The sequence below is a fragment of the Danio rerio genome, chromosome 9 (genome assembly GCF_052040795.2).
Source record: "Danio rerio strain M-AB ecotype USA chromosome 9, GRCz13ab, whole genome shotgun sequence".
Classification (NCBI taxonomy): domain Eukaryota; kingdom Metazoa; phylum Chordata; class Actinopteri; order Cypriniformes; family Danionidae; genus Danio; species Danio rerio.
In genome coordinates this window covers 11,934,894-11,962,619 of record NC_141029.1, presented here as the reverse complement: position 1 = coordinate 11,962,619, position 27,726 = coordinate 11,934,894, and the positions used below count along the sequence as shown (strand labels likewise).

The following is a 27,726-nucleotide window of genomic DNA, read 5'->3' as shown; positions in this document are numbered from 1 at the left end:
TCACTGCAATCGAACCGCTCCAGGGTTCGTTTCAATCGAGCCGAGACCACTTCATTCAAGCGATCTCGGAGCAATTACTTTGACGCAGAACAGAGCGCGATTGCCCTGTTCACATATGCCAAACGAACCGCACTAACTGGGCAAACGAGATACATTCCGAAACAAAAGTGTAGGTGTGAAAGCACCCTAAGAGTGCTAATTCCAGAATCCCGTCTTTTGCATGCGCAAGTTTGTTTTTCTAGACATGCACCTGAAGCAACGCTGGTGAAAGCAAACTGATGTTTGCATGCAGAAAACTATTCCTGCGTAACGCACGCACTGCTCCTTCTCTTTTTTACATGCACGCTGATAAAATATGCTTTGCTTTTTCATTCATTCATTTATTCATTCATTCATTCATTCATTCATTCATTCATTCATTCATTCATTCATTCATTCATTCATCTTCTTTTCGGCTCAGTCCCTTTATTAATCTGGGGTATCCACAGCGGAATGAAGCCCCAAATTGTCCAGCATATGTTTTACGAAGCGGATGCCCTTCCAGTTGCAACCCATCATTGGAAAACAATCATACACACTCATTCACACACATACACTACAGACGTTTTAGCTTACCCTATTCTATGCGCTGCTAAAGCACTGTGAAACCGGAGCATAGGCCTTTTCTTTTACTTTTATAGCATAATGTGTCGACAGGCAGCGACTTTTGCAAGTTGACAAAACTGAAGCGGATGATGAAGATGATGATCTTATTTTGACTAAGCACGTCTATGAAGCAGAAATAAGGGATAGGGTCAGGGATGTAAGACTTAATAACATTAATTTTAGGCCTTGAGCCAGGTCAACGATGAACAGATGATTCTATAAAACATATTTTTTTTTTGTATTCTATAGTATTGTTATGATTAATATTCATGCGGAATATTTTGTAAGTGATCTTAGCATATCAATGCAGTTTGTCTGTATATTGTTTTCCAGTTACATTTAGGATGGTCTAGAATAATAATTGTATAATAGTAATATTAACTTATTAATATTTAATAAATATTAATATTATGAATAATCTCAATAAAAATCCCCATTCTGGTTTTCTCTATATTTTACCCAAAGTTTGGTCAAAACAATAAAAATTTTTTTTAGCATGTACATGTTTAATTAGATGGTTTTGAGAAGGTGTGGGGGTCATAAATGGGGGTGGATTTGCCTAGGGTGCCATTTAAGCTAGAACCGCCACTGGACGTTACCAATATCACGTCTATCTGACGTTGGATTTTGGTTGCCATACCTGACAAATTAATGTCAGTATTTGACGTCATATGCCATTGTTTTAAAATGTTTGCTTAACGTTAAATTTTGGTCACTGTCCAACATAAAAAAATATCAACAAAATATCAGCGTCATTTAAAATAACATTGTTTTTAGACCTAAATTGAACCTAATATTAACGTCTTATGACATTGTGTGTCTGCTGGGTTCTTTCACTGATCATGAACAGTTATTTTCATAAAATATACAGTGATAGTTTCAAAAAAGCAAAAAAAAAAAAAAAGTCACACTGAACAGTTGTGTCACCTGAAAAATGAGCTGGCAAAGCTGAGATATACATTTTATATTAAGTTTGGTGAGTTGATAGGGGGGCTAAAGCTACCACATTTCGAGTGTGGTGATCAGGCGGTGACTATATTGTCTAAATATCTACTGACTGACATTAAAAGCTCTGGTGAAAATGTTCCTGTCGCAGTGAAACAGCCAGCCGTTTGCAGGGAAGCGTTCAAGACAAAAACATCTGCAGAGGTTTAGTCCAGCTTCATCCATACATTTAGACTCCTCAGTAACATTTTGTGGTGTATATTTCATGCCTTCGTCCATAACACATGTCCATATTCATGTTTCAGTGTCAAGAAATGATCCATTTCATCTGGCTGTGCTTAAAAAGTGTCACTTGATGGGGCAAACAAGCCTCTGAAGGCCAGCCTGCACTTTTACCAGCGTTAAAGTGGTTCTATATACAATCGCTGGAAATCTAAACAAACATGCTGGCTTGATATTAACTGGTATATGATACCGTTTTTTTATACTCAAGAGCTTATTTGGCAAACTCTTCTGACAAATGGCTCTGTGCAAAGGTAAATGGAACATCATGGATACACTTAATATATAAATCGTCACTGTCAGGCAGAAACCTTGTTTTTTTTTTTTCACAAATCAGTGCTTTTGGTCACTTTTCAAGTCTATCTGTGGGTTTATAAATATTTAACCAATAAAATGTATAAAACGAGATTTTGAATAAGCCTTGAATCCTCAAACTGTCAGTCAAACCTTATAGTCTTGAACATTTCTGCTTGTTTGCAATGCGTTGGGTTAATAAAGAACTGGCTGCTTAAGCGAGTGCAACCTTTACCTTTTTCAGTAAATATTATGTATGTAAATGCTATTAATTTACAAATACGAGAAGCAGAGAAGAGTATCTTGTGTGCTGTTTACATCAAGAACTAGAATGCAATTCGATTTTTTGTCGCAGCTTGATACCATTTGGACAACATAAAATCCAAGTGTAAGGACAGGCTGAGAAGTAATGAACTTAACAACTTTCAGCCACTTCCAGAGGTAGTCAAAAACTCATTTGACTGGATTGCAATCATAGAATGTCTTTGAACTGCGACAAAAAAAAACAAACAAAACAACAACAACAAAAAACAAACTAGCTATTTTTAGTGATCTAAATCTTAAGTATTACGAGATATGTTGTTGAAGCATGCTAAACAGATTTAGATTGTGTCATCTGAAAAAAATAGGTTTGGTTTGAAGGCTAAAAACAAAATAAAAAATTATTTTCTTACTAGTCCTGAATCTGAAATAAACCCACAATGTTTGGTGTAGTTTACAACTAATGATAACGGCTGCTCTTCAGCTGGTTTTTTCATGTTAATTGTGGAAGCTCATTTCATAAAATAAGATTTAAAGGTCTAATAATGTTAATATATTAACCTTCTCCACTTAGTGAAACTTAAGAAATTGGATGAAAGAGTTTAACTTAAACATCAGGTATAATCAGGAATGTGACTTTCTCGTCTACGTGTGCACAAAACAGATCATAATACCAGTTGTAAACTGATCCTACTATTTGTTTTTTTTTTAATTGTATTTCATCTTTTATATCATGAGATTCAGGCCCTTTGTATTGTATAACTTAAGGAGATTTGATGATGCCCCTATTAATGGCGGACAACATATTTTCAACATTCACTGGTCAAAAAAGTTTTATCTTCATCTAAGTATGATTTTGGTACGTTAATCAAAGTGTCTGACCATTTGTAAATCTACACTTCCAACTTTAACAATACTGTTTAATTGAAAAAAAAAATAATAACAGTAACAGTAATAGGTTTGGACATGCAAGGTTTCTGTCTGACAGTGATATATTCTCTTCTTTAAGTACCGGAATCCCATGCGTCTGCTTGGTGCTATATTACAGGACTACGAGCCATTGATTTATTTGAAAACCGAAACAAAACGAACACAACGCCGTGTCGATGAGTGCTCTGTTGGCAATATACTCCACATTATATTCATATTCTTAATTTATTTAAATTAAAAATACTTTCTGAAATTATATGCAGTGCAAGTCCAAAATCAGTCTGAAATCTTGTGCTTGGACCCATGCAGCGTGCAAACACTTGCACACTTCTCTAGCACTCAATTCATCTCATTTGTGCTTTCCATGGGAATCATGGAAACGGCAGTCCATTGCGCAAGGGAGGGATCTTTCCAGTCTATCCCTATATTTAGTGTCTGTTTTTGTACGTTTCTTAGATGCTTGCTTATTTCATTTGCAGACACTGACCCACTCTGTTATCCTGCACTCTTCGCACACTACGTAACAGCACCAGTGGAACTTGCAATTGCAGCGTTCGCTGCGAGTCTGCTGTAAGATGTTGTGGCCCCGGCCGCAGCATAGGCTCTCACAGTTGTCCATTCCCTGGCTGGTCTTGTTACAGATCCGGCCTTGCGTCCCGGCAGAGTCCGACCCAAGGTCCCTCTCACAGAAGTCAGGGGACTTCTCGAAGTAGACCAGGTCATTGATGTTGGCTCTCCGCCGGTGTGTGTGGTGGGCATTCTCCACCTGACCTGTGTTTCTGTTGTGGGCTTTGATTAGCGTGGCCACGTTGAAGCGCTCCTTCAGCAGCGAGCCCACCGTTCTGAACTCTGGAGTCACCTGCCAACAGGTCTTCAGCTGACAGCTGCCCGATGTACCATGGCATTTGCATTTCCTCCTCATGTGGTCCACCACAACCTGGACACAAGCAAAACAGATGGGGAAGTTGTTAATATCTGGAAACCGCAGCACATCTGGAGAATAGCTGCCTAATGCAGACCTTGCTTTGCATTCACTTGGACAAAAATCACCTACTGTAAAAGAAAAGAAGAATCGCTCATTTGTTAAATTTGGAAAATTATTCAAAGTTGATCGATCAGTTGATAACATATGAATGTTCACAGTTTTATGTATTTCATTTTTAAAAAGAACCATAGCCTTGTGAACTCAGAACCTTGTGATGCAGTTGCATTTCAGGCAACTCAAGTTCAATTCCTTGCTCGAGGTACATTCCCCACTCAGTCCAATTCCCTTCTTTATTCTATCACATAATTTCCTGTCTGTTGTCCGCACGACAAGTAAATAAACAAAATAAAGACACAACGGCTTTGTTTAAACAAATGAATAGATCTGGAATATAATAGTGATGTTGGAGACGATGATGCCCTACTCACAAGTTCAGACCTCCCATTCTCTCAACAATGCACTCATCTGTCATCCCCAGATATAAACTTTTAGATCCAATTACCAAGAGGAAGAGGGGCCACCCTCACTACTGACAGATGCCCCAGCACCCACCCATATCAACAACACAAGCACAAACATTAAGGCTTAGCAATCCCACATTTCACACTGTCTCAGGCTTTCCAGTGCTCAGCGCGGGACAAAACACTGTGTGAACATCTTTAGAGATAAGTCAAGTTTTGTCTGTCAAAACTCAAGGGATTAGGTTTCACTGTACAAAATGAAGCGGTGTTATTTTGTGTCACTCAGCCATGGCTTGCATGTTTTGCTTTATTATCTTCGGTCTCCCCTTCCCCCATCCTATGCTGTGGTGTCATGATCCACAACATTTTTTTTTTTAAATGTCTCGAAACAACTTTCCAATCCTCCAGAGCTACAAGTCTGCTAAAACCGAATGTTCTGACAAGTGTTGGCGTTCACCTTGAGTCGCAGGTCACTTTCAGCCGTTGTCAGAAGCAGACATCTGCTATCCCTGAAGATTGAGAATTTGGTTTGCATGCCAGCGGTTTCTATTTCAAGCTTTTATCCACCATATACTGGCTAGGTGCGTATGCAAATTCAGCTGGTTTGTTTTATATGAATGGGCTCTAAGTGTAGATATGAAACTGATATCAAACCCTCATTGAGGCCAAAGATAACAACAATCAATCACAACAATACTCCCACAATGGCAAATCAGGTACTGCAAAACTGCACAACATTTGACAAGAATTTCAACCTGATCTCCCTCAATCTCAACTTGATAGTGCTCAAATTAACCCTTGGTCATGCAAAACAATGATTAACCACTCAGGCTCCAACGTTTTCATACAGTCAGCATTGTTTCGAGAGAGTGCAGCCTTCCAAAAGGAAGCCAAATCAGTTGCCCGAGGGCCAAGGCAATGCGGGTACAGACAAATAAAGATATTCAAATCCCTACGCTTGAGTGCAGAGGACCTGACGGGAATTTAAATATCTCACCTACAGCATTTAGGAAGTAGACCTGCCTGCTCATGCTCATGTGCGGCTCATGCTAATAGAGCTGGGTTGAAAGATGGCAGGGTTTGATTGCTCTTCTTCCTCCTCTGCGTCGAACTAAGGGCATGAGTGGCGCGGGTGTTTGGCATTGGAGGAAGCGAAGAAGAGACAGGAAATGCTCTCTTGGAAGCTGCCGCCCTGCTTAAGTGACAACAGGATAATCTGTCGGGTGTGTGAAGAGGTGGAGCGTCTGAACGAAGCCTGGCAGCCCGTCTAGCCTGAGGAGCTACAGATGAAGTGCAGGAAGCATACTGTAGCTCATTCCTGTGTCTGCCATGAACAGACTCATGTCCTTAAAGTGAAGCCTGTCAAGCTTCTGCACTGCTCTGCTGGCACAGGACGAGACTCGTTAAACAATGGACTTAATTCATGTCCTATACAGGGATTCAGGGTTTTTACAATAAAGAAGAATAGTTGATGATAGGATGTTGAATATTAAGTATGATGAGGCATACTATTTTTGAACAGGAGATATACCTTTTTGTTTTGAATCTTTGTCTATAGATTAAATACTACACATGACGTGTCACTCAAATGGTTTTGAATGGGGAAAGTGTCAATATGGCCACATTAATGAACGAAGCCCCGCCTTCTTGTAAAACAGCCAATCATTGATCGATATTGGCTAAGAATTCACTGGAGGAAGGGTTCAGTCCAGACATGTGTCCTTTCAAACACTTTCTGCACCTTCATTGTTATGAACCCTCTAGGCCAGGGGTGTCAAACTCAATTCCTGGAGGGCCGAAGACCTGCAGAGTTTAGTTCCAACCCTGCTCCAACACACTTACCTGTAGGTTTCAAACAAGCCTAAAGGACTCAATTAGTTTGATCAGGTGTGTTTAATTAGGGTTGGAACTAAACTGTGCAGAGCTGCGGCCCTTTTGGAACTGAGTTTGACACCTGTGCTCTAGGCTTTGCAAATGCACTACACTCACTCACTTACTCACTTTCCTTTGACTTAGTCCCTGCTTTATCAAGGGTTGCCACAGCAGAATGAAACACCAATTACTCTGACATATGTTTTACATGCTGAATGCCCTTCCAGCCACAAGTCAGCACTGAAAGGACAATCTTCAATGCTGGAAAACACCCATACACTCCGGAAATGCACTTCAATCTCAGCTAATACTTGCTTCATAGAAATGAGAAATATATCTACATAAAGCTTGACATATACTACTTTTAAATTAGCCAACTACACTTGAAAACAAATGTTCTCTGGTTTTGTAATATGTATGAAATGAATGCGAGGTACAGTCTGTCCTGTCTGACCTCATGAATTCCCACCTGTGCCATTCAAACATAAATCTCATGACAGCAACTACTTAAACGCCTATAAACTTGTAAACAAAGAGGCTGCTGACATTTTGGGAGATTTGCCATCAAGGCCAAGTTGGGAATTACCTCAGAAAGCTAGTGTTATCAGACGAGGCATTATTCAGAGGGTGATATCATGTAACTTGTAAACAGAATCAGCCATACATGCAGTTGGTGTTGTGATCTTGTTCTCTTCTACACTACCTGACAAAAGTCTTGTCACCTATCCAAGTTTTAGGAACAAAAAATAATAACTTGACATCAAGTTGATAATTTGGTATCAGAAGTGAAAAGCAATATAATATAGAAGGCAAAGTCTTCAAGATTATGCTTCTGTTACCAAAATAAAGTATGATCATGCCTTGATATTTAATCTTTTAATTAGGACAGTAAGGTCAGACTTTGCTCAGACAAAAGTTTTGTCACTTAACAAATATAATGTACAGTATAGGATATAAAGTCATGGTGCAGTGGAAAATAATTAATATTGTGTATGACTCTCATGAGCTTGTAGGACTGCATCCATACATCTCTGCAGTGACTCAAATAGCTTACGAAACAAACAAAAAAAAACATCTGGAATGGCAAAACAGTGTTCTTGCAGGACTCCCAGAGTTCAAGATTCTTTGCATTCATCTTCAACGTCTCCTTTCTTCATCTTACCCCAGACATGCTCAATAATGTTCACCTCTGGCGACTAGGCTGGCCAATCCTGGAGCACCTTGTCCTTCTTTGCTTTTAGAAACTTTGATGTGGAGGCTCAACTATGAGAAGGAGCACTATCCTGCTGAAGAATTTGCCTTCTCCTGTGGTTTGTAGTATAATGGGCAGCACAAATGTCTTGATACCTCAGGCTGTGGATATTGCCATCCACTCTGCAGATCTCTCACATGCCCCCATACTGAATGTAACCCCAAACCATATCTTTGGTCCATGTGGGTTCCAGTAGGTCTTCTGCAGTATTTTTGATGATTGTAATGCAGTTTAACAGATGATTCATCTTCAAAAAGTACCTTCTGCCACTTTTCCAAATGATCAACTGGAAGTCAAGTTATTGTTTGTTGTTCTAACCTCTGCGATCGATGACAAGACCTTTGTCAGGTAGTGTAGTGTGCATGCACATTACAACCTGAAAATAATGCAATTTTGTGTGTGTGTGTGAGTTGAACGTTTGGAACATAATTAAAGGGAGTTGTTAATGTTCTTGGTGATTTCTAATATGAAATTTAATCTTATGCTCGGCAAACAGTTTTGGAGAATTTGATGTTTCCCCATTCAAAGATTATATATCGTATAGGCCAGTGATGTCTAAACTCGGCCGTGGAGGGTCGTGTCCTGCAAAGCTTAGCTACAACTACATTTAACTCACTTCCCTGGAAGTTTCTAGTATACATAGAAAATGCTTGATTAGCTGGTTCAGGTGTGTTTAATTGGCTTTGGAACTAAAATATGTAGGACACTCGCCCTCCAGGACCGAGTTTGGGCACCCCTGTTATAGGCATTTTAAAGATGCTTACTGAAAAGAGTGGCCTTGAAGGGACTTTGAAAATAACTAGCAGGCACAAGACATCAACATGACGTCAGACTGACGTACACAAACATCATGGGAATGTTGCATTTTGTTTGGAAATTAAAATCGGGTTGACCTTAGAACAACTTTCAACATGAAATCAACCAAATATCAACATCTAATGATGTTACAGCTTGACGTTGTGTGGACATTACCATTTTTTGTTGCCATACTTGATAAATAAATGTTAGTATTTGACGTCAATTTGACTTTAGTTTAAGATGTTGGCTTCACATTGGATTTTGGTCACTTTCAAACACAACCTAAACTCAAGCAAATATCAAAGTCATTTGACATCGATATTGGACGTAAAAATAACGTTGTCTTTAGACGCTGGCCAGACATCAAATTTTGGTCAGCTGACGTTTCAACCTAAATCTAACCTAATATTAACGTCTTATGACGTTGTGTGCCTGCTGGGAACTATAATACAGTTGAAACATGTCGGGACCTATTTTAGCTGGTCATTTTCTGAAAATAAGTACACAGCCAATCAGCAAGCATTCAACGGCCCCATAGTGTAAGTGACAAATACATGTACAGTACAACCATACAGGTTGTTCTGGAAATTTAAAGAGGTTGTCAGGACAGAACAATCCTAAAGGCATTTTTTAAACGGGAGCAAGTCTTTTGGTCTGACATGTCTTTGGCAGAGGTGAATGAAGAGTTGTAGTTATTCATTCAGCGTTTGATGCGTTCAACTCCAAAAACTACAGTAACACAGCAGAAGCCACTATAAATGGATTTGCAAGCAAAACATATTAGGGCCTATAAATTTGCACATTTTCTTTTTTCCGACATGAAGTGGATGTGGATGTTTTGACGAGTGTGCTGTGATTTCATTGGCGCAGAGAAAATTGGGAACCACATCTGGGTCGCTTTAATTGAAGCAAAAGTGAGACAGGCTCGCTCATAAACTGGCACCAGACTGAGATCAAGTAAAACACATTGGTAGCACATTTGGACCACAGGCAGTACACAGCAAAACAGTTGTAAATGAACAGCCTCTCGAGTCAAATGCTTTTTCCTTCACACTAAATCAGCTATAAAACTACTGTAATATCTTAGTTTAAAAGATTCTACAGTCAGTCATTTGGACGTGTTAGCTTTTAAATGCCACTGAAGTCTCTGATAGCATGTCAATTAACGTTCATAATGTGCTGCATTTTTGAATGGGACTTTATATCTGTATTTCATTAAGATTTGTTTGAAAAAATAATATATAAAGTCTAAATGTAATGCTTTTTTTTAAGAGGAACAACTCTCTCTGCTCTTATTGCATACAAAAATAAAGGGATTCTTGCACAGGCTGTTCGTCTTGCTTCATAAGACTTCAATGTACCATCAGGAGTCACGGGTATTCATTTTGTTTTGTCTGTATGTTGTTGGTTTTTATTCTCAAAGTGCCAGTAGCCATTCACTAGCATTTATGAGTCACCAAAGAACATGATTTCAGCGAAACATCTTTAAAACTTCACTGTAAAAAAATTGATTGAGGTTAAATTTAAAGCAGATTTTTATTGTTAGGTTGAGTGTATTATTGGTTGATGGGTTTCAAGCAACTAATTTACTTAATGCCTTTTTTACATTAAACTATTTCACTATTTCCCTGAGATCTTTTCCATTTAAAAGCCACTTCTAGAGACATATAAGAATATAAGAATTTAGAAAATGCTTTTTTGATGTGCTTGAACAAATAGTTTTAAGAGTTTCATGTATTCTGTAAGTAACTGGCTCCTTATAGTTGGTGCTGATAGCCAAGAGCACATATACTGTAGCGGTATTATGCTTCGGGCATCCCAAGGTTGAGTCCCTCCTTGTGGACCTTTCCACAAGAGAGACAGCATTAGCTTAGAAAGATCTATCCATCCATCTTTGCACCTTTTTCGTCTTTTTCTTTAGCTTTGTTTAAAATTAGTATGATTTTTTTTACCACATGCTACAAATCATTGCGCTTTTAAGTACCCACTTATATAAATACAGATTTTAAATAATTACAGTAATGTAATTTATGTAACTATCTATGGCAATTCCACTGTGGTTTGTAATTGCCATATGGCAACACGGCTGTTTCCTTTCTAATAAAGAGTTTCCACATGGCGGTTCACATTATTTAAATTTACTGTAACAGTATTCCAGATAAAGCTGATCTGTAAACAAAAAGATCAATGCAACTTCTAAAACATTTAGAAATCCAGATGTTGGAGAAGTGTACAGGGCAACAGCACTTTATAGAGTACAGAAAAGGCAGTAGAGAACAATTTAAAAAAAGCATTATTGTTTTTTAAGGCATTGCTTTTATTCCAAGGTTAGTGTGATTTCTTCAGGTAGAACATGTCCCTGGATTAACATCTATGTTGATCCTGGAACAACATTCCAATCATTCAATCAGAATTAAGGGATACGTTTACAGTTTAAGTTATGGTTATGGTTAGGCTTATGTACTTCTAAATGATTGTTATCTAACTTTTATTCCTCTCTGATTTTGGAAATAATTTATAATTATGGTTGGGTTCAGGGGTAGGGAATAGGTACTGTATGGATAACATTTTCGAATGTTCCAGATTGGCCCCAATAGCCTTGTGGTTAAGTGCACAGACACATGCTCATGGCGAATCGAAGTCAAGTCTTTTGTCAGCCCTTCCTTTTTATTTTATCCCAATACTTTTCCATCTGTAACCTTCATTGTCCTATCCAAATTAAAGGTGAAAATTCCCCTAAAAATTAATTATAAAAACGATGTTCCAGGATCAACATCACATTGTACTTCGAAAAATCACACCAACCTAATTCTAACTATGCATTTTTATGATTTAGTGAAAAATTGTAAGGAAATTAATTGTTTGGCATTCGATTGTAAATTGGGTCAGTTTTCATTTCATTTTGTCTGCACTATCACACTATTAATGTCTAAAAAATCTGGATAGATAATTATAGAAATATTAGTATTTAGTGGTGCTACATTTCACAAGACTTATATTGTGTGAAAAAAAATAAATAAAAAAACAACTAGTCTAACTCATAAAAATTTCATTGTTAAATATTTGTGAACCAGAATTGATATACATATACTGTTGAAGAAATAGCCCCCCTGTTTACCCCCCCCCCATTTGTTTAATAAAGAGAAGATTTTTTTCAACACATTTCTAAGCATAATAGTTTTAACTAGATTATTAAAGTTCGTCGAGACAAACTTTAGGCTGGCTTAAGAAAGTCTGTTGGAAATAGTTTGTTTAATTTAAACAGTTTTAAAAAGTATGAAATGAAGATAGATAGATAGATAGATAGATAGATAGATAGATAGATAGATAGATAGATAGATAGATAGATGGATGGATGGATGGATGGATGGATGGATGGATGGATGGATGGATGGATGGATGGATGGATGGATGGATGGATGGATGGATGGATGGATGGATGGATGGATGGATGGATGGATGGATGGATGGATGGATGGATGGATGGATGGATGGATGGATGGATGGATGGATAGATAGATAGATAGATAGATAGATAGATAGATAGATAGATAGATAGATAGATAGATAGATAGATCTATTGTTAAGTCAATGACAGTCTTTTGCAATAAAAGTCTATGGGACAGTTGTTGCTAGGGTGCAGTATCTGGTAGTTAGGGTGTGGCTAGAAAGTTAAAAGCTCTTCAGTTATTGGCAGTTTTGTAGTCTAAGTTAAATGAGCTCAGCCATTAGTCTGTATGACAGTCTGATGCAGAGTTTTGAGCTCACAAAGTTTGATCCCATGTTAAGTCAATGAGAGTCCTTTGAATGGAAGTCTATGGGACAGTTTCTAGGGTCCAAAAGTGGTTGCTAGGGCGTGGCCAGAAAGTTAAAACCTCATCAGTTATTGGCAGTTAGGTAGTCTGAGTTAAATGAGCCCAGTTAGAAGTCTGTGTGACAGTCTGATGCAGAGTTATGAGGTTACAAAGTTTGGTCCAATGTTAAGTCTATGGGATTTTTCCGACGGTCCCGGGACGTTTTTCGGAAAATCGAAAGCCGGATCAGTCAGAAAAGATATGGCATACCGAATCAGAATAGTTTGGAGGTCTGGTGTGAGTTTGGGGGTCATGGCTCGAAAGCTCTAGGAGGAGATAGATTTTGAATTTTAGTCTCAGAAGAAGAAGAATAATATATAAAAAAAATAATAAGTTTAAATAGGATTTCAGTAGTCTGGCTTGTTTCTCAAGCCAGCCTAATAACTCATTTCTAATAACTGATTTATTTTATCTTTTCCATGATGACATTTGAAAGTGACATTTAAAGGCTTAATTAGGTTATTTTTTTGCATCATTTTGAGTGTATCTGTCTGTCCAAGCTGAAGAAGTGAAAAGAGAACAGTCTTTGCAGATTATTCTGTGCTCAAATTGAGCTCACTTTCACACTTCTTGCACTTAAATTTGTAAAAGCTCACATGCAGCTTGCAATTGATGGTTAAACTTATCAATCTGAGGATCACATAAATCCTGAACTAATATACATCAGTTATTAGTATTCATTCAGCACTGATTGAGATGATCATATGTGCAAGCACTTCTGCAGTTGCACTGTTAGCTACAAACCAGAAAGTCCACTTAAAATCCAGGACAGAATGATGACAGGGTGCCTGACAACATGATCCTCCATCTAATGGCTCTTGATAAATTGCTGAATGAGAATTGTCCGTTTCCTTTGATGTTTCAGAGGAGGCGTTCCACCAAAACCTCAACGTCCCGACACACGTCTTCATTAAAGTCTCAGATAGACTGTGATGCATTTCATCAATTAACTGTGTTTACATTTAAATCATGTGCTGTGTAAATACCAAAGAAATGTAGAGGAAATGTCACTAATAGTACGTTAAGGTCAAAACATTGTGCTTATAAACTGCATTTCGACTCCTGCCCTTTCCTTGCTTTGCTCTAAAAGTAGAAATGCTGCCTGGCTTTGCGAGCGGTCTTCATTTGAGTGGAAGGAGCTCCAATGAAAACATGCAAAAAATAATTTACAACCCCACTAGACGTTGCCATGTAATCGGCAACTACTGCAAACATAAAAACATGCCCTGTTCTTTTCGCCCCGCCAGTTCATATGATGTTGCCAAAAGCGGTGAATGGCAAATACTAAAACAATACAACTACATTGATTCTCTTCATGAAGTTTCCTTTCTCTCTCTCTCTCTCTCTCTCTCTCTCTCTCTGGCCAGTGACAGACTGTTTAAAAGTTGTATTTGGGGAAGGAAGGGCGAATGTCTTTCTACTTCCCGCTGTGTTTGATGTCTAAAATCTTTTGCTGGCTTTAAACATCTGTTTCCAAATAGCCAGCAGCCACTAATTAGAGCTTTTAACAAGACTGAACGTCGTGAGAACCAGAGGGTGGGCATGAGGCGACATGTACATCCCAGTAAAGTCACTACATTCTTCGACAAGCGACTACCTTTCCTGTGAATAAAGGTGGGGTTGTGTGGTAAAATTGGGTCGCAAAACTTGCTCTGTGGAAATACGACACACGACTCCCCCCCCTCCTACATGGGACCCCAGTGTCACTTCATTCATCTGCAAATATTATGGGACCAAATTGCCAATAGCTATGTTTACATCCAAAGATTAAGATTGGATTTTTGCGCAAAACTGCAATATCATGAATATCTTTTGTAAATTTAGCACCATCAAGACCGTCACTTCCTGATAAACTGACACCAAATATCAAAAATAAAAATCTAATTTGCTGCGGTAGACACTGACTATGTTTACATGGACATCAGTAATAACATTATTTGCAATAGTATGATTAAGATGTTTACATGAGTTGCTTTTTGAATGTTCTTTTCATGATCCCATTTTACATGTTAAAGCACATAGTTTAATTAACGTCATTGCGTCAAAGTGTTATCCACTTTTTTCTCTGGAGTTTCTTGTAATTTTTTGGGTGTTTCATTCTTAATTTGTCGACTTTAACTGCAGTTTGGCACTTTCACTATCATTCAGGAACATTTCATGCATGTCTCTCGTGGCAAACAAGGTATTGGATGCGAGTATGAACTGCTGGAAGAGTGTTGTTTTAAAGGAATTTGATACTGCACGCCGTATGGGAGAAAAAAACAATTCAGCATTTCGCAATGTAGGTGTCTGTGGTCCATCACTGACTCGGTAGGTGCATAGAACAGTGTCAAACAGTGTGCGTGTATAGACTGTCCTGTCGCAAAATGCACTGAAAATCCTACATGACAGTAATAGTTTGCAATGTTTACATGTCTGTACAGCACTTAAGTAATGCGACTAAAATTGGCATACTCCACATGTCTTTATCTGATTTAGTTCCAATTATTACCTTAACTGGATTAAGTTAATAAAAAATTGCTGTTTACATTGTAGACGCTTAATCATATTAAAATCCAATTATTGGTGTCTATATAAACGAACCGACTGTGGGCCTTTTTTCTTATATAATAAATTGCTTGCACTTCAAAAGACCTAAAGGCTGATATATACCGTGTCAAGCACATGCGTATTGTCCGGCGCAGTGCGATCACATACACCTCACCGTGGCTGAAGCCTCTTAATAAATATAACTACATGTTGAAATGACGTGTAGCCTAAGCTCTGTGATTGGTTGGTTTGGTGGTGTTGACGAGTGTAGGCAAGGCAAGACAGCAAAGTGTTGAAACCTGTGGAGTGTTTACCTTATGGTTAAAGTCGTTGCATGTCTGCCGGTTCCCGCAAGTTTTAGCTACTTGTACATTAAGGTAGGGTTTAATAAACAAAACACCCACGAGAAACTCGACACAGAGCAACATAAAAACCTCACTGCCAGCTAATGTTTTGTAAGTATTATTACAGAGCAACACAAACCGCACGCATAAGTATAAACGCACAGCTACATGCAAGGCAGGCGTCGAGGATCAGGGCGATCACTCGATGCAAAACTATAAACCAGCCTTATGACAAAACACAATGAACAGGCAGTGCAATGTATATAGTATCATTTTGTTGACACTATATACATCAAAGTTGTATTATTTAAGAAATATGTTGTATAAAGGCTCATACACACCGGACGCTTTTTCTTAAGCGTTTTTCAAAACGTATTTCCGGATTCAAACCCAATCGATTTTCACTGGCGTCGAGAAGAAGAGTATGCAAATTCACTCCTTGACTTAAATGGCGCTACACAACCTTAAGCTTCTGACACCCGCTTGTAACACAGAAAAAGGAGACAAATTTGACACGCTTGTTGTTATGGATGGTTCAAGTAGCAGCTCCAGCTCTAGCTATGAAATGATTATTGTTCACCAGAGCAATTAGCAGTTTCTCGTTTATATCGCCTCTGCTCCATGCACGTGAACAAAAGTGCCAACCTGATTGGTGGAGAAGGTTTTAACGCGGCACATTAAAACAAAAAAACGAACATGAGCCCATTTTTTAAAAAAAATGATGCTTTTACATTTGCCGTTTTGTGTGTTGGTGTGCACGATCACATTGGTGCCCTTTGTTTAGTCACGAGGCATTAAGCGTCGATGGAAAACGCGAGCAAAAAGCATCCTGATGTGCACGGGCCTTAACTCTCATCATCTTTTTTATTTTATTTTCGTAATCATTTTTTTCTTCTCTCAATGCTGAAATAATATTGATTGTTGAGTTGATCTTGTGTGCAATATATTATTTTACTATTATTTAGATATTCTAATGAGTCATAAAACCATATTGTTCAAATGAAACTCTAGACGAACCTGATCTCTGTGTTTGCCGGAGGTGTGAAACCCCTCTTTGGGAGTGGAGCCACTCAAGACAGTTGTGAGAAGTAATAATGCTAAATAGGCATGGGCCAGTATAAAATTCTGACGGTATGATAAACTTGGATATAAATATCACAGTTTTATGGTATTGTGAGTATTGCTCTAAAATAAGATCTTTTTAAATGTCTGAACACTATATATTTTGAGAAACATTTAAAATATTTTGGAGCAGTAAACATGTCAGGCTAAATAATTCAAATTAATCACTGACTTCTGCCATCTTCATTTGTTTCAAAAACAGATTTATTTACAATTGTAATTGGCATATTTGGACAACTTTTCTGCTGGAGATAGTTGTTGTAATAAAAAATGATAAAATGTAAATAAAAAAAACCTTACACATACCTTTTAGGAACGTTATAGCAGAATTTTTTTTACAGTTTTAAAACCTTGACTTCTCCATTTACAGTAATGCTAAACCACTTTGACGACAGACTTTGGCTGAGGGATTTTAGACTGTCCAAAACAGCATTTCAGATGCTTTACAATGTGATTGTTCCACTGGTTTGCCCATTAATGCTGTGCCATTGCACTTATAATATTATTCGCATGATCTGTTAAAACAAAACCACATTTATCCACATGCTGGAATTTATTCATTCGATTTTAATGTAACCATTTTTCTTCCTTATCAGGTATAAAATTGATCCAACTCAGTTGTGTGCTTCCCTTTTTATGCGCATTTTCATAATGTATACACATCTTTTCATTTCCATCAAGCATTTTTTTATGTGATAATCCAAAATGTGCATAAAAATGGGTGGATGGAAACATATCTAATGACACTGAGCTAAGCATAGAAAAACATAAATAGATCATGAAATCTGAGATCACACCCTTTGAAAATCTGTTTAATTAAAGGAAGAATTTGCAGATTATTCTTTCTCATTCTGCTGACACTTACTTGAGTAAACCTGCCAACAGTAACATTTTTCGGTAGCAGCAAAGTTTCTTTTCTGACAATCAGGTTTGGATGCCAAATAGGCTTACTGGCAGGAGAAATACTCATGAACAATGGCGTCTCTCTGTACATCACACCCTCGCTGGCAGCTTGATCAAACGCCACACCTCCTAATTGAGCTTTTCAGACTGAAATCCTGAACTTCCAGCATCCTTTATAGATCCTCCAACATAAATAACAATTTATCAGATTGGAATCCGATAACAGTGAAGATCCTTTGAAGTGTCATCTCTCAAGTTTACAGATTGGATGCCTTTTGCCAGTAAAAATCTCCAATTATCATTATAATTCCATTGGTAAATCATGAAACTGTGACACAGTTCATCAATAACTCTAGAAATACACCAGATTCACAGTCAAAGAAACGAAGTCGACGAGTACAGAGTGAGACAGAAATGGCCATGAGAAGTATCAGAAACACATGTACTACAGTATCTGTTACTTTAATGGGACTGGCCAAGTATGTTTTGTCTGAATAATCAAGGGAACCAGAAATCTGATGGAATGATGCAGAGACAAACTGGAAAAGAGGAAGCTGCAAACAATGAACAATCTGCAACTCTGTCTGTGTGAACCTGCCAGTGATGGCCCATCTCAGCTTATCATGGTCACTTACACTTCAGCTCTGTACAGTGCAGATAAAGAGCGACAACAGATGAATCCACGATGATATCTTAACTTCTACATCTACACCACACAGCCCGTGAGCTGTTGTTTGTTGTAATGCTTAAAAATAGCATAGCAGTAGTAGATAAAGTCTGGGGTTAGTATTCTGTTAAAGAAGTTGAGATTGGCTTGATTTCGAATGTAAAACTAGATCATTTGAATGAAATGTAAGTTGATTTTAGGGTTGCACAATATATTGTTTCAGCATCAATAAATATGTAGTTTCAGGATATGCAATGTGGGTCTGGATTATCATTTATACGTTGTGCATGTGTTTTTAAGGGCAGCGACTTTATAAAGATTTTAAAACATTCAGAAGTTGTACCATTTGTAACTTTAATAACAATTAATTTGATTGAATTATTTGTATTTTATTATTCAATTACTATACTTGAAAACAGTTAGACTCGGAAAATGATAAAACACTTTCAAGAGCTCACACTTAGATAATGCTTGGTCAATGAGCGTTAGGAGAGATACAAGATCAGGTAGTTCTCGAGAGCTCCCCTAATTCGTCTAGCCTATATCTACGGGAGTAGACCACCAACCATGCTTGTGTGTACGTTTTAAGTGCTTGTGACTGTACTATTATTTAATTCACTCATGTCACATGTCTTTAGACTGTGGGAGGAAACCAGAGTACCCGGTGAAAATCCACAGGAACATGGGGAGAACATGTAAACTCCGCACAAAATGTGCCGAATAGCTCAGCTACTACTTGAACCAGTGATCTTCTTGCTGTGGGGCAGCAGTGCTAGCCACTGATCCCTAGAATTGAGGAGGAGGGAGAAGGGATGGATGAGGGGCTTCCAAAACGAAGATAGGGAATGAAGTTAGGGTGTTAAATTTTGGAATAAGCTGATTAGCTAGCTAATGATTAGTGATAGGGATCAGCTGCGCACAATCATATCACATACTTCTCTTGAAATTAGTTTGTGAAACTTCACTTCACTTTTTCTTTATTGTATTTATTTATGCTTGTAGATGTTTTATTAGATTTTATAAAGCTCCACTTTCAGTTTTCACTAATCATTCTTGAGATGTTTCAGCAGCTTAATTGGAGATCACCTGTGGTAAGTTCAGTGGATTGGACCTGATTTAAAAAGGCATACACCTGTCTATGTGAGGTCCCAGGGTTGACAGTGCATGTCAAACCACAAACCAAGTATGAAAACAAAGGAATTGTCTGTAGACCTCCGAGACAGGATTGTCTCAAGGCACAAGGCTGGGGAAGGTTACAGAAAAATGTCTGCTGCTCTGAAAGTTCCAATGAGCACAGCGGCCTCCATCATCCTAAGTGGAAGATGTTTGGCACCACCAGGACTCTTCCTAGAGCTGGCCATCTAAGCTAAGTGACCGGGGAGAAGGACCTTAGTCAGGGAGGTGATCAAAAACCTGATGGTCACTCTGTCTGAGCTCCAGCATTATTTTGTGAAAAGAGGAGAACCTTACAGAAGGACCTCCCCACCTTGAATTTGCCAAAAGGCATCTGAAGGACTCTTAGACCATAAGAAACAAAATTCTCTGTTCTGTTGAGACTAAAATGTAACTTTTTGGAGTGAATACCAGGTGTTGCGTTTGGAGAAAACCAGGCACCGCTCATCACCAGGCTAACACCATCCATACAGTGAAGCATGGTGGTGGTAGCATCATGCTGTAGGGATGTTTTTCAGCAGCAGGAAGTGGAAGACTAGTCAGGATAGAGGGAAAGATGAATGCAGCAATGTACAGAGACATCCTGAATGAGAACCTGCTTCAGAGTGCTCTTGACCTCAGACTGGGGCCACGGTTCATCTTCCAGCAGGACAATGTCCCAAAGCACATTGCAAAAATATCAATGGCTTCACAACAACTCAGGAATGTCCATGAGTGGCCCAGCAAGAGCCAATACCTTAATCCTATTGAGCGTCTCTGGAGATATCGGAAAATGGCTGTACACACTTGCCTCCCATACAACCTGACAGAGCTTGAGAGGTACTGCAAAGAGGAATGGGCTAAAAAATTCCCAAAGACAGGTGTGCCAAGCTTGTGGCATCATATTCAAAAAGATGGCAAAGGCTGTGAATACTTATGTACATGTGATTTTTCAGATTTTTAATTTGTAATAAATTTGCAAAAATTTAAAAAAATATATCTTTTTTTACATTGTCATTATGGGGTATTGTGTGTAGAATTTTTGAGGAAATAAATTTATTTAGTCCATTTTGGAATAAGGCTGTAACATAATAAAATGTGGAAATAGTGAAGTGCTATGAATACTTTCTGAATGCACTGTACATGACAACTGTGTTTTGGGTCCTAAAAATGTCAACTTTTAACAACAGGTTTCAAAGCATACACTTTAAACAATGGTATCATTGTTGTCTCTATTGAAATCATATTTTGTGCATATGTTGTATTTGTTCAGACTATTTTTTGCACAAGTACCCAAACAACAAAGGCAAACTACAGAAAGTATGCGAGCAGACACATAGCTGACATCACTACTGGCCTGTCTTTCTTAAAACAGCATCTGGTAAGCAAGGTCAACAGCAGAAATGCACAGATGCTTAAATTCTATTCAAAATCTACCCATAGTGATAATATGGGTGATAACACTGGTGGACGATAATTAGGTGGTTCTGCCGGTTTGCCTTTTAAAATATTGATAATTAATGAGAATTTAGTTAGAGTAATGCAATCAAACACTTCGTTTAAACAAGCACTTTCAGATTAACCTTAGATTGGCACAATGTTGTAAGTAATAGATAATGTATATCTAGCCAGTTGTTGAGAACAAGAATCTGAGCTATACTTACTTCCTATCCCTTTAATTAAAAGTAAAGCTTGTAGAAAGTATTAGTTAGGATTAATTAGTTTTAATTACTGTTATCTGGAAATAACAGATCGTATAATGTTGGGATTGACCAATATGAATCAAGTATTCCAGAGAGTCATGTAATAAATGTTAATGATGCTAAGTATTAGTTGACAAATCAGTGCAGTTTGCAGTACTAATAAACAGTAATGTGATGTCAGAATGGCCTCAAACACTGAATCAGGTGACAATGGGCCTGGAAGAGTAGTTATTGTTTTTACTTTCAATTAACCTTTATTATCAAATAGCTGATGTTTATAAAAATTAACAAGTTATTCAAAAAAACTCACATGCACGCTCATATTGTAAGTTTAACCCTTTAAGTGCCCCACCAAGATAAAAAAAAAATCTTAACTACTAATGTTGAGATTATATTTAAAATAAAAACTTTTTTGAATGCTAAATCATCTTTATTTTTCGAAGCATAGCTTTTTCAACATAAAATATTTCCGATTTTTAAGTGTAGTGAATCAACAATGCGGTGTAGTGTAAACCATTATATAAAACAGTCATTTCTTTAAATGACTTTAACAGTCATTACTTAAAACAGTCTAAATATGGTCAGCCATTCGGTAAAGCAGGCAGTTAAAGGGTTAACAGTGACTTGTCACACTTGTTTTTAAAATTAGTTGCAAAGAGTACATCGGTAATGTGCATATGGGATGTGCATATGGGTAACTATGCATAACGGGATGTTATGATGATGAAAATGTTTCAGGCGTATTAACCAGCACAAGCAAACTGCCAAAGCCCCTGACAAGTCACATAAAACTATATATTTTTGTCTTGGAGAATCTTTTTTCATATCAATACAACAATGAAAAAACAGGGGCAAAAATATTTAGCACATAATTGCTTATTTGTTGCTGTCCCTCCAGAAAAATGAGTGTAAATGTTTTACTAAATCATTTGAATATATTTAACTTAGTCTCTATCTGCATAAAGCAGTCATGGTAACTTTGTGATGCCCTTCAGAGCTCTTCTAAAATAAATTAGTAACCAGAAACCATATCATTTTTGAAAGTTTTTGAGGATCTATGGCTCATGAGCTATGCATGGCTTTTTGACAAAAATCCTGTGGCTTGCCAGGTTTCTCACCCTTCACCAGCATATGATAATTAAAAACGTAATTAAATTCAGTTTCCCGCAGAAATCGTAAAACTGCTTTGTTGCACAGCCAACCAAAGTTACTGGAAAGTCAAGGTACGATAATATTAGGTATTATTATTATTGGAATATTTATATATTACAAATTTCTGATCAATAGTACTTACATTTTTATAGCTTTACTCACACTGTTTTTGTTGTTTAGATCTTCCCACTTGTCTCTTAAATGAAAAGTGCATTTACTAACAGATCTGATTCTTGAAATGTTCGAAACTTTGATTCAGTATGTCATTTGTATCAGGATGCAGCAATCGATATGCACATTATTGACACTAGAATACACATTGGCTTTTCATTTTTATGTTTTAATATCTGGTCACCCAACTGATTTTTAAGAAACAGTGGTACTGAAAGCACTTTTTAAAACATACAACGCTGCTTAGGATCTGTTCTGCACTAAATCATCCATCATAGACTTGTCAGTCATCTCTCCTTACTCTCCTCTTGTGATCAATGAAATCCGAGCCGCGCTGTGTATACGGAGCAGAGCTGATGTTTTCAGTTTATAATTGAAGCGTCTGTTGTCCAGCTGAACATGCAGCTGCCTAACTAGTTTGTGGGAGACGGTAACGAGAATTTAAAGCAACATAACAAAAGAAAAGAGAAAGCGACAGCTCTGCATAATTAATTCCACACTGAAACATTGCTTTGTTATATTTCGGAGTTAGCAATAAAACGAACAATAAAACTGTTGTCGAAATGTTATTAAATTAAAAGTGTTTTAGAAGAATAACAGTGATGACAAGTTTTTGCATTTGCTTTTTAAGAGGACAAAAAAATGTTTCTTTGGTGGAAAATGGTCCCAGAACAATTACTGTAAGGACAATTGTGCAACAATTACCAGTGATCCTTACCAATGATTGGGCCCACACGGAATCTGCACACGCATTTTAGCCCATCAAGTCTATTTATTTACTTGTGCAAATGTGTATACATTTATATTTATTCAGTTTTTAAATAATTTAAGTAATATTGATGACTAATATGAAAATGTTTATATGATTTATTTACAATACAGTTTGTAAAGTCATCTTTTTTGTCTTTTTAGTACATATAATATATGAGAGAGTTGACCAAATAATTGGATTTTAATTATAAATATTAAATAAACGTTAAAAAGGTTTTATTTTTTGTTTCACATATTTAGTTTTTAGTTATGATACTCCTAAAATCATTCAGACTAAATCCGCAGATTTTTTACAAAATTTTCACCAGAAATAGTCAGAAATGTCTGCAGATTCTGTCTGAGATTTAGAGGGATACAGCACTACTGAAACCTTTTGGGCACTTGAGACTGAATTGGCATTTGTCACTGTTTTAAAGTGCTTGTGCCTGAAACTAGTTTTGTAGAAAAATATGATTTGTGTATTATTTTAGATTAGATATTATGTGTGTATTTGATATTAATCATATAGCTAAATTTAAACTGCAATGAAGAGTAACAGAAAAGAAAAGAACAAGCCTAAAATGACTGATTTAGTGACAGCTTTTCTTAAACTTCAGCCAATTATATTTTCAAGTTTGGGAGAAGCATAAAGGTGGTCGCACAAGTCTTGTTTACATCGTTTTACATATATTGTTCAGCAATGTGAACACATCCAAATGGTGCTAAAAGCATCACATACTGTATTTATAAGGTATAATTCACCCAAAAATGCAATTTGGGTCTTAATTTAATGATGTATTCACTGCCAGGAAATAACTTGTGAGCTGACACTTTTTGTTTACTATCGAGAGGATGTGTGCGTGCTCGCGAATGAAGCCTACTTTCAAGAGTTCACACTTAGCCGATGATTGATTATAAAGCTTATTTGGCATGCTGTCCCAGAAAAGAGCCCTGAGCACATAAAATCCTCGAGCCTGTTCATGCTGTGAGGCAACAGTGCTAACCACTGAGCCACCATGTCACTCATATAGGAAAGGAGGAGTAGGGGTGGAAGGGGGGTTCTTCAAAATAAAGATGGCTGTTATATGGAACTTAAAGTATTTATAGTGGCTTAGGAATCTTCTGATTGATGAATCATATGTTGGAGACCGCAAGCAATTATAAGCATGTGATCCTCTCGAAATTAGTTTATAAATAAAATGCACTAATGCCGAGTTCAGACTGGATGTTTTTTAAAGCAGTCTTGTTACAGATGTTTTTACACCTCATGACTATCTGGGCTAGCATTTTTTTTTGCTGCTTTGTTTACACTGCAAGATGAATCGGCGACGGGGGCTTTCACATTGCATGACTTTACAATAGTAAGAATCCCTGACAACTTTGTCCAAACTACGTCTCACAGCCAAAAATGCGTAGTATATCTTTTGTTATTAACTACATAACAAGAAAGAAGCATTTAATGTAGAAAATGTACATATTTGCTCACTTGGGTTTGAAGCGAATTAGCAATTTCTCCTCAACTTTCTTTTTTAAGCTTCTGTATGAAATGTCAAACAGAGCCGGGTACTCCTGTTAAACCTTCACTAGTTTTTCTTCTATTTCTTGGGTCCAGAAAAACTAAAAACGCTTTTAACTTCTCCCCCAACCTCCTTCTGGTCTGCAGCTACACACACACTAGTGCTGCTCTCTCATTGGCTGTAGGTGATCGCCGGTGTTATTTTCAATTAAAACTTATTCCACACGGCATGATTTGAATCGCCGACAGCTCCAGATATTAAAACGCCAAATATCTCAAAGGCATTCTCTCAGATCGCGTTTTTGTTAGTTCGTATTGTGTAATTGTCACTTGCAAGCACGAGCACCGATTTGCCTGTGATTTTAGGCATTTGATGGTGATTTCTCTAAACCTGTCGGCGAGTCAAAATCAGGGCTAAAATCATGCAGTCTGAACTCGGCATTAGTGAACAGAACCTGCATAGGCTGTGAATAACAGGTGATAAAGTTGTAAATAATGTTTAGTTTGTTGCAATTGAGCGATTGTTTGGGAGCCACACGGGAAGTATCATTTCCATGAATGTTTCTTCCTCAAAGTGCCGGCAGCCATGAACAGCACTCTAAAAACCTAAACCGCACTCATCATTTAAATGTTCATTTCGCATTTTTGAGTTATGATTATGACAAGCGATTGATAGCTTTTTTCATTCATAGGCAACACAAAGTGTTGTGCATGAGAATAAATGTTTAACAGTGTCATATTTAAATGACACTGAAAATAATGCAAGAGGGAATCTGATAATGACAATTGTCCCATTTTACTAGTGATTAAATGGTCTGATAATGTTGTCGATGGCAGATTGCATGCATATGTCTTAAACACTATAATTCAACTTGAGAATTATGAATAGTTGTATTCTGATGTCATCACTTTACTGTGAATTAACAACCAGGACGTATTTAAAGTCTATTAAAGTCCCCCATTCCAAGTCTATACTAAATTTAGCATTTTAACCAACAGTAGATCTACACATAGGCCTAATATTATTGTTGGTTTACCATGTTTGAGAAATAAAAATAATTACAGCCAACTCATATTAACCTTTAATTTACATCTACAGAATTGTGAGAAAATCTGATCTTGATTTTAAGCAAAACATAAATAAATAAATAAAAATAAATGTGATTCTCATTTAGCCAGAATTGTGCAGCCCTAGTGAAACATACAGTCTTTTTGGCTTAATCTCAAGAATCATTGGGAAAAAAGGGACTGGACAAGTTGCCAGATGGCATGGAATACCCAAGACATGTCAGGATGCTTCTCGTGAAGCAATTTCTATAATTGATAACATAAAGAAAACTGTTATCAATTCTCCAAAAGATCACTGGATAAAATGTCTTGTTTTTTCAGATGACGCACTGCCCATTTGTTTTCTTTATGAAACACAGGTAACATGTAATCACTTAGAGAGGCCATGGGATCATGTCACGTTTTCCTCAGAGTGCTTTTAACCTAACTACATTACTGTGCCACTAATCTGCCTCTTATTATCTAATTAGTCCGACACAGGCAAAGAGACAGCACCACCATCCCTTAAATCACACGTCGCCACCAGGAGGGACTCTCTGATCAAAGGCAACACCGGGAAAGGCATATTTTGATAAATCTTAAATGCCTTTTAAACATTCCCAAGTCCAAAGATAACACATTTCAGAGAAGCACATGTTTGCTTTTGCTCCAGTGGAGTTATTGCTCATTTAAGTGTTTTGCTGTTGGTAGGTGGTTCGAGGGTGGACGGCTCTTGTGTGGAGATGGGAAAAAGATTCATGAGAGCATCTAATTGAGCGCAGACAGGGCACTAGCTTGTACATTTACTCACAGGCAGGAGCCCAGGCAAAAAGTTCAACAGATCTCTCGCAATGCCAGCGCCTCGCTTCTTGAACAACCATCAAATCACGCAACGTAGGGAACGCACAAACAAAAATGTTACGTTTGGCTTTCAAGCTTTCAAGAGCACAGCTGCAACACGGGCGTCCCTTCATGTTTAACCGCCGCTCGGAGTAAACCTGTAGCTTCTAGGTACATCAAAAGGACGAACTCAACCGCTATTGTCTCCTTTAGTACATGTGACACTGTTATAGTATCTCGGTAGAAAAGAAGCGCTCATCTTTGAACAGCGCATTTTAACGCACCTTAAAAGGGAGCGTAAGGCGATCCCCTTTGCACTCTCTGGATATGCAATCCAACACTGCTGATTCATTCAGGCTTAGTGTCACACATCACACACAACGCCGTCTCTCACCTGCCTGCCAACTCTGTTGTTATGAAGTCTCATCCTGGAGTGAATGTCTCTGTACGTCTCGCGGGAGTCCAGGAAGTCCTTGGAGAAGCGCTCCCCATACTCCACGTTGGGACTGCAGCCGCCCCACTCCCAGGAGTCCTGGGGGCCGAGTGCCTCGGCAGGGAAGTGCTCCATCACACCGTGCACCATGCCTTTGCCTCGATTGATGGCCTCCAGCTGCAGACGGTTGAGCTTGATTCTGAACGCCTCCTCGTCTCCTCTGCGCTTCTCGTCACAGCCGCAGGCCTTCAGTTTGCCCATGGCACAGGCATTAGACACGGCATGCACCACACCAGCTGCAGCAATGGCATAAGCAAATGCGCTTTCTCTGAAACCTGCCAATGAAACAATGCAATAGATTATTCAGGCAAGCTGCCTTCAAAAGTTGTCCATCCATCGCACACATTTGGTCTTGCATTTGTGGGAGATTTTAATCAGCAAAACCGCAAGGGCCCTGATGTTTGACAGCACTACCAGTATATTCCTTTCACAAAAACAACAGGAGGACCTCACAGGACATATCTAGTGAGCGCGCTTAAGCATCCAAAGCATGCAGGAACAAGGGAAAAGGTGTGCAAGGGCTCTGGTTAGAGCAGTTAAGCACAGACATGCTCAGCTGTACACGAGCTTTGCGCTGAGCTCTAAAACGTGGCTGCAATTAACCTGGCTACCGTTAGCAGCCGTTTGATCTGCGCTAATCACATGCCGCTCATCTGGATTTCAGCTCTCATCCACCATACTCTTTATTGGAACCAAAGTGAGGCAGACTTTAAGGCTTTCCGACAAGATTTAAGAAATTCCTCAGCAAATACATTTGA

The 27,726-nt window shown here is 38.0% G+C and overlaps 1 protein-coding gene across 1 annotated transcript in view; it reads right to left on the bottom strand.

Moving 5' to 3' along the window:
- Positions 1-3,570: 3,570 nt before the first annotated feature.
- The window catches only part of wnt10a (wingless-type MMTV integration site family, member 10a), a 29,821-nt gene continuing 5,665 nt past the window's right edge, over positions 3,571-27,726 (bottom strand). The window contains 2 exon segments of the mRNA NM_130980.2: positions 3,571-4,294; positions 26,870-27,243. Of these exon segments, the coding sequence (NP_571055.1) occupies positions 3,827-4,294; positions 26,870-27,243 (842 nt within the window). The 3' untranslated portion in view covers positions 3,571-3,826.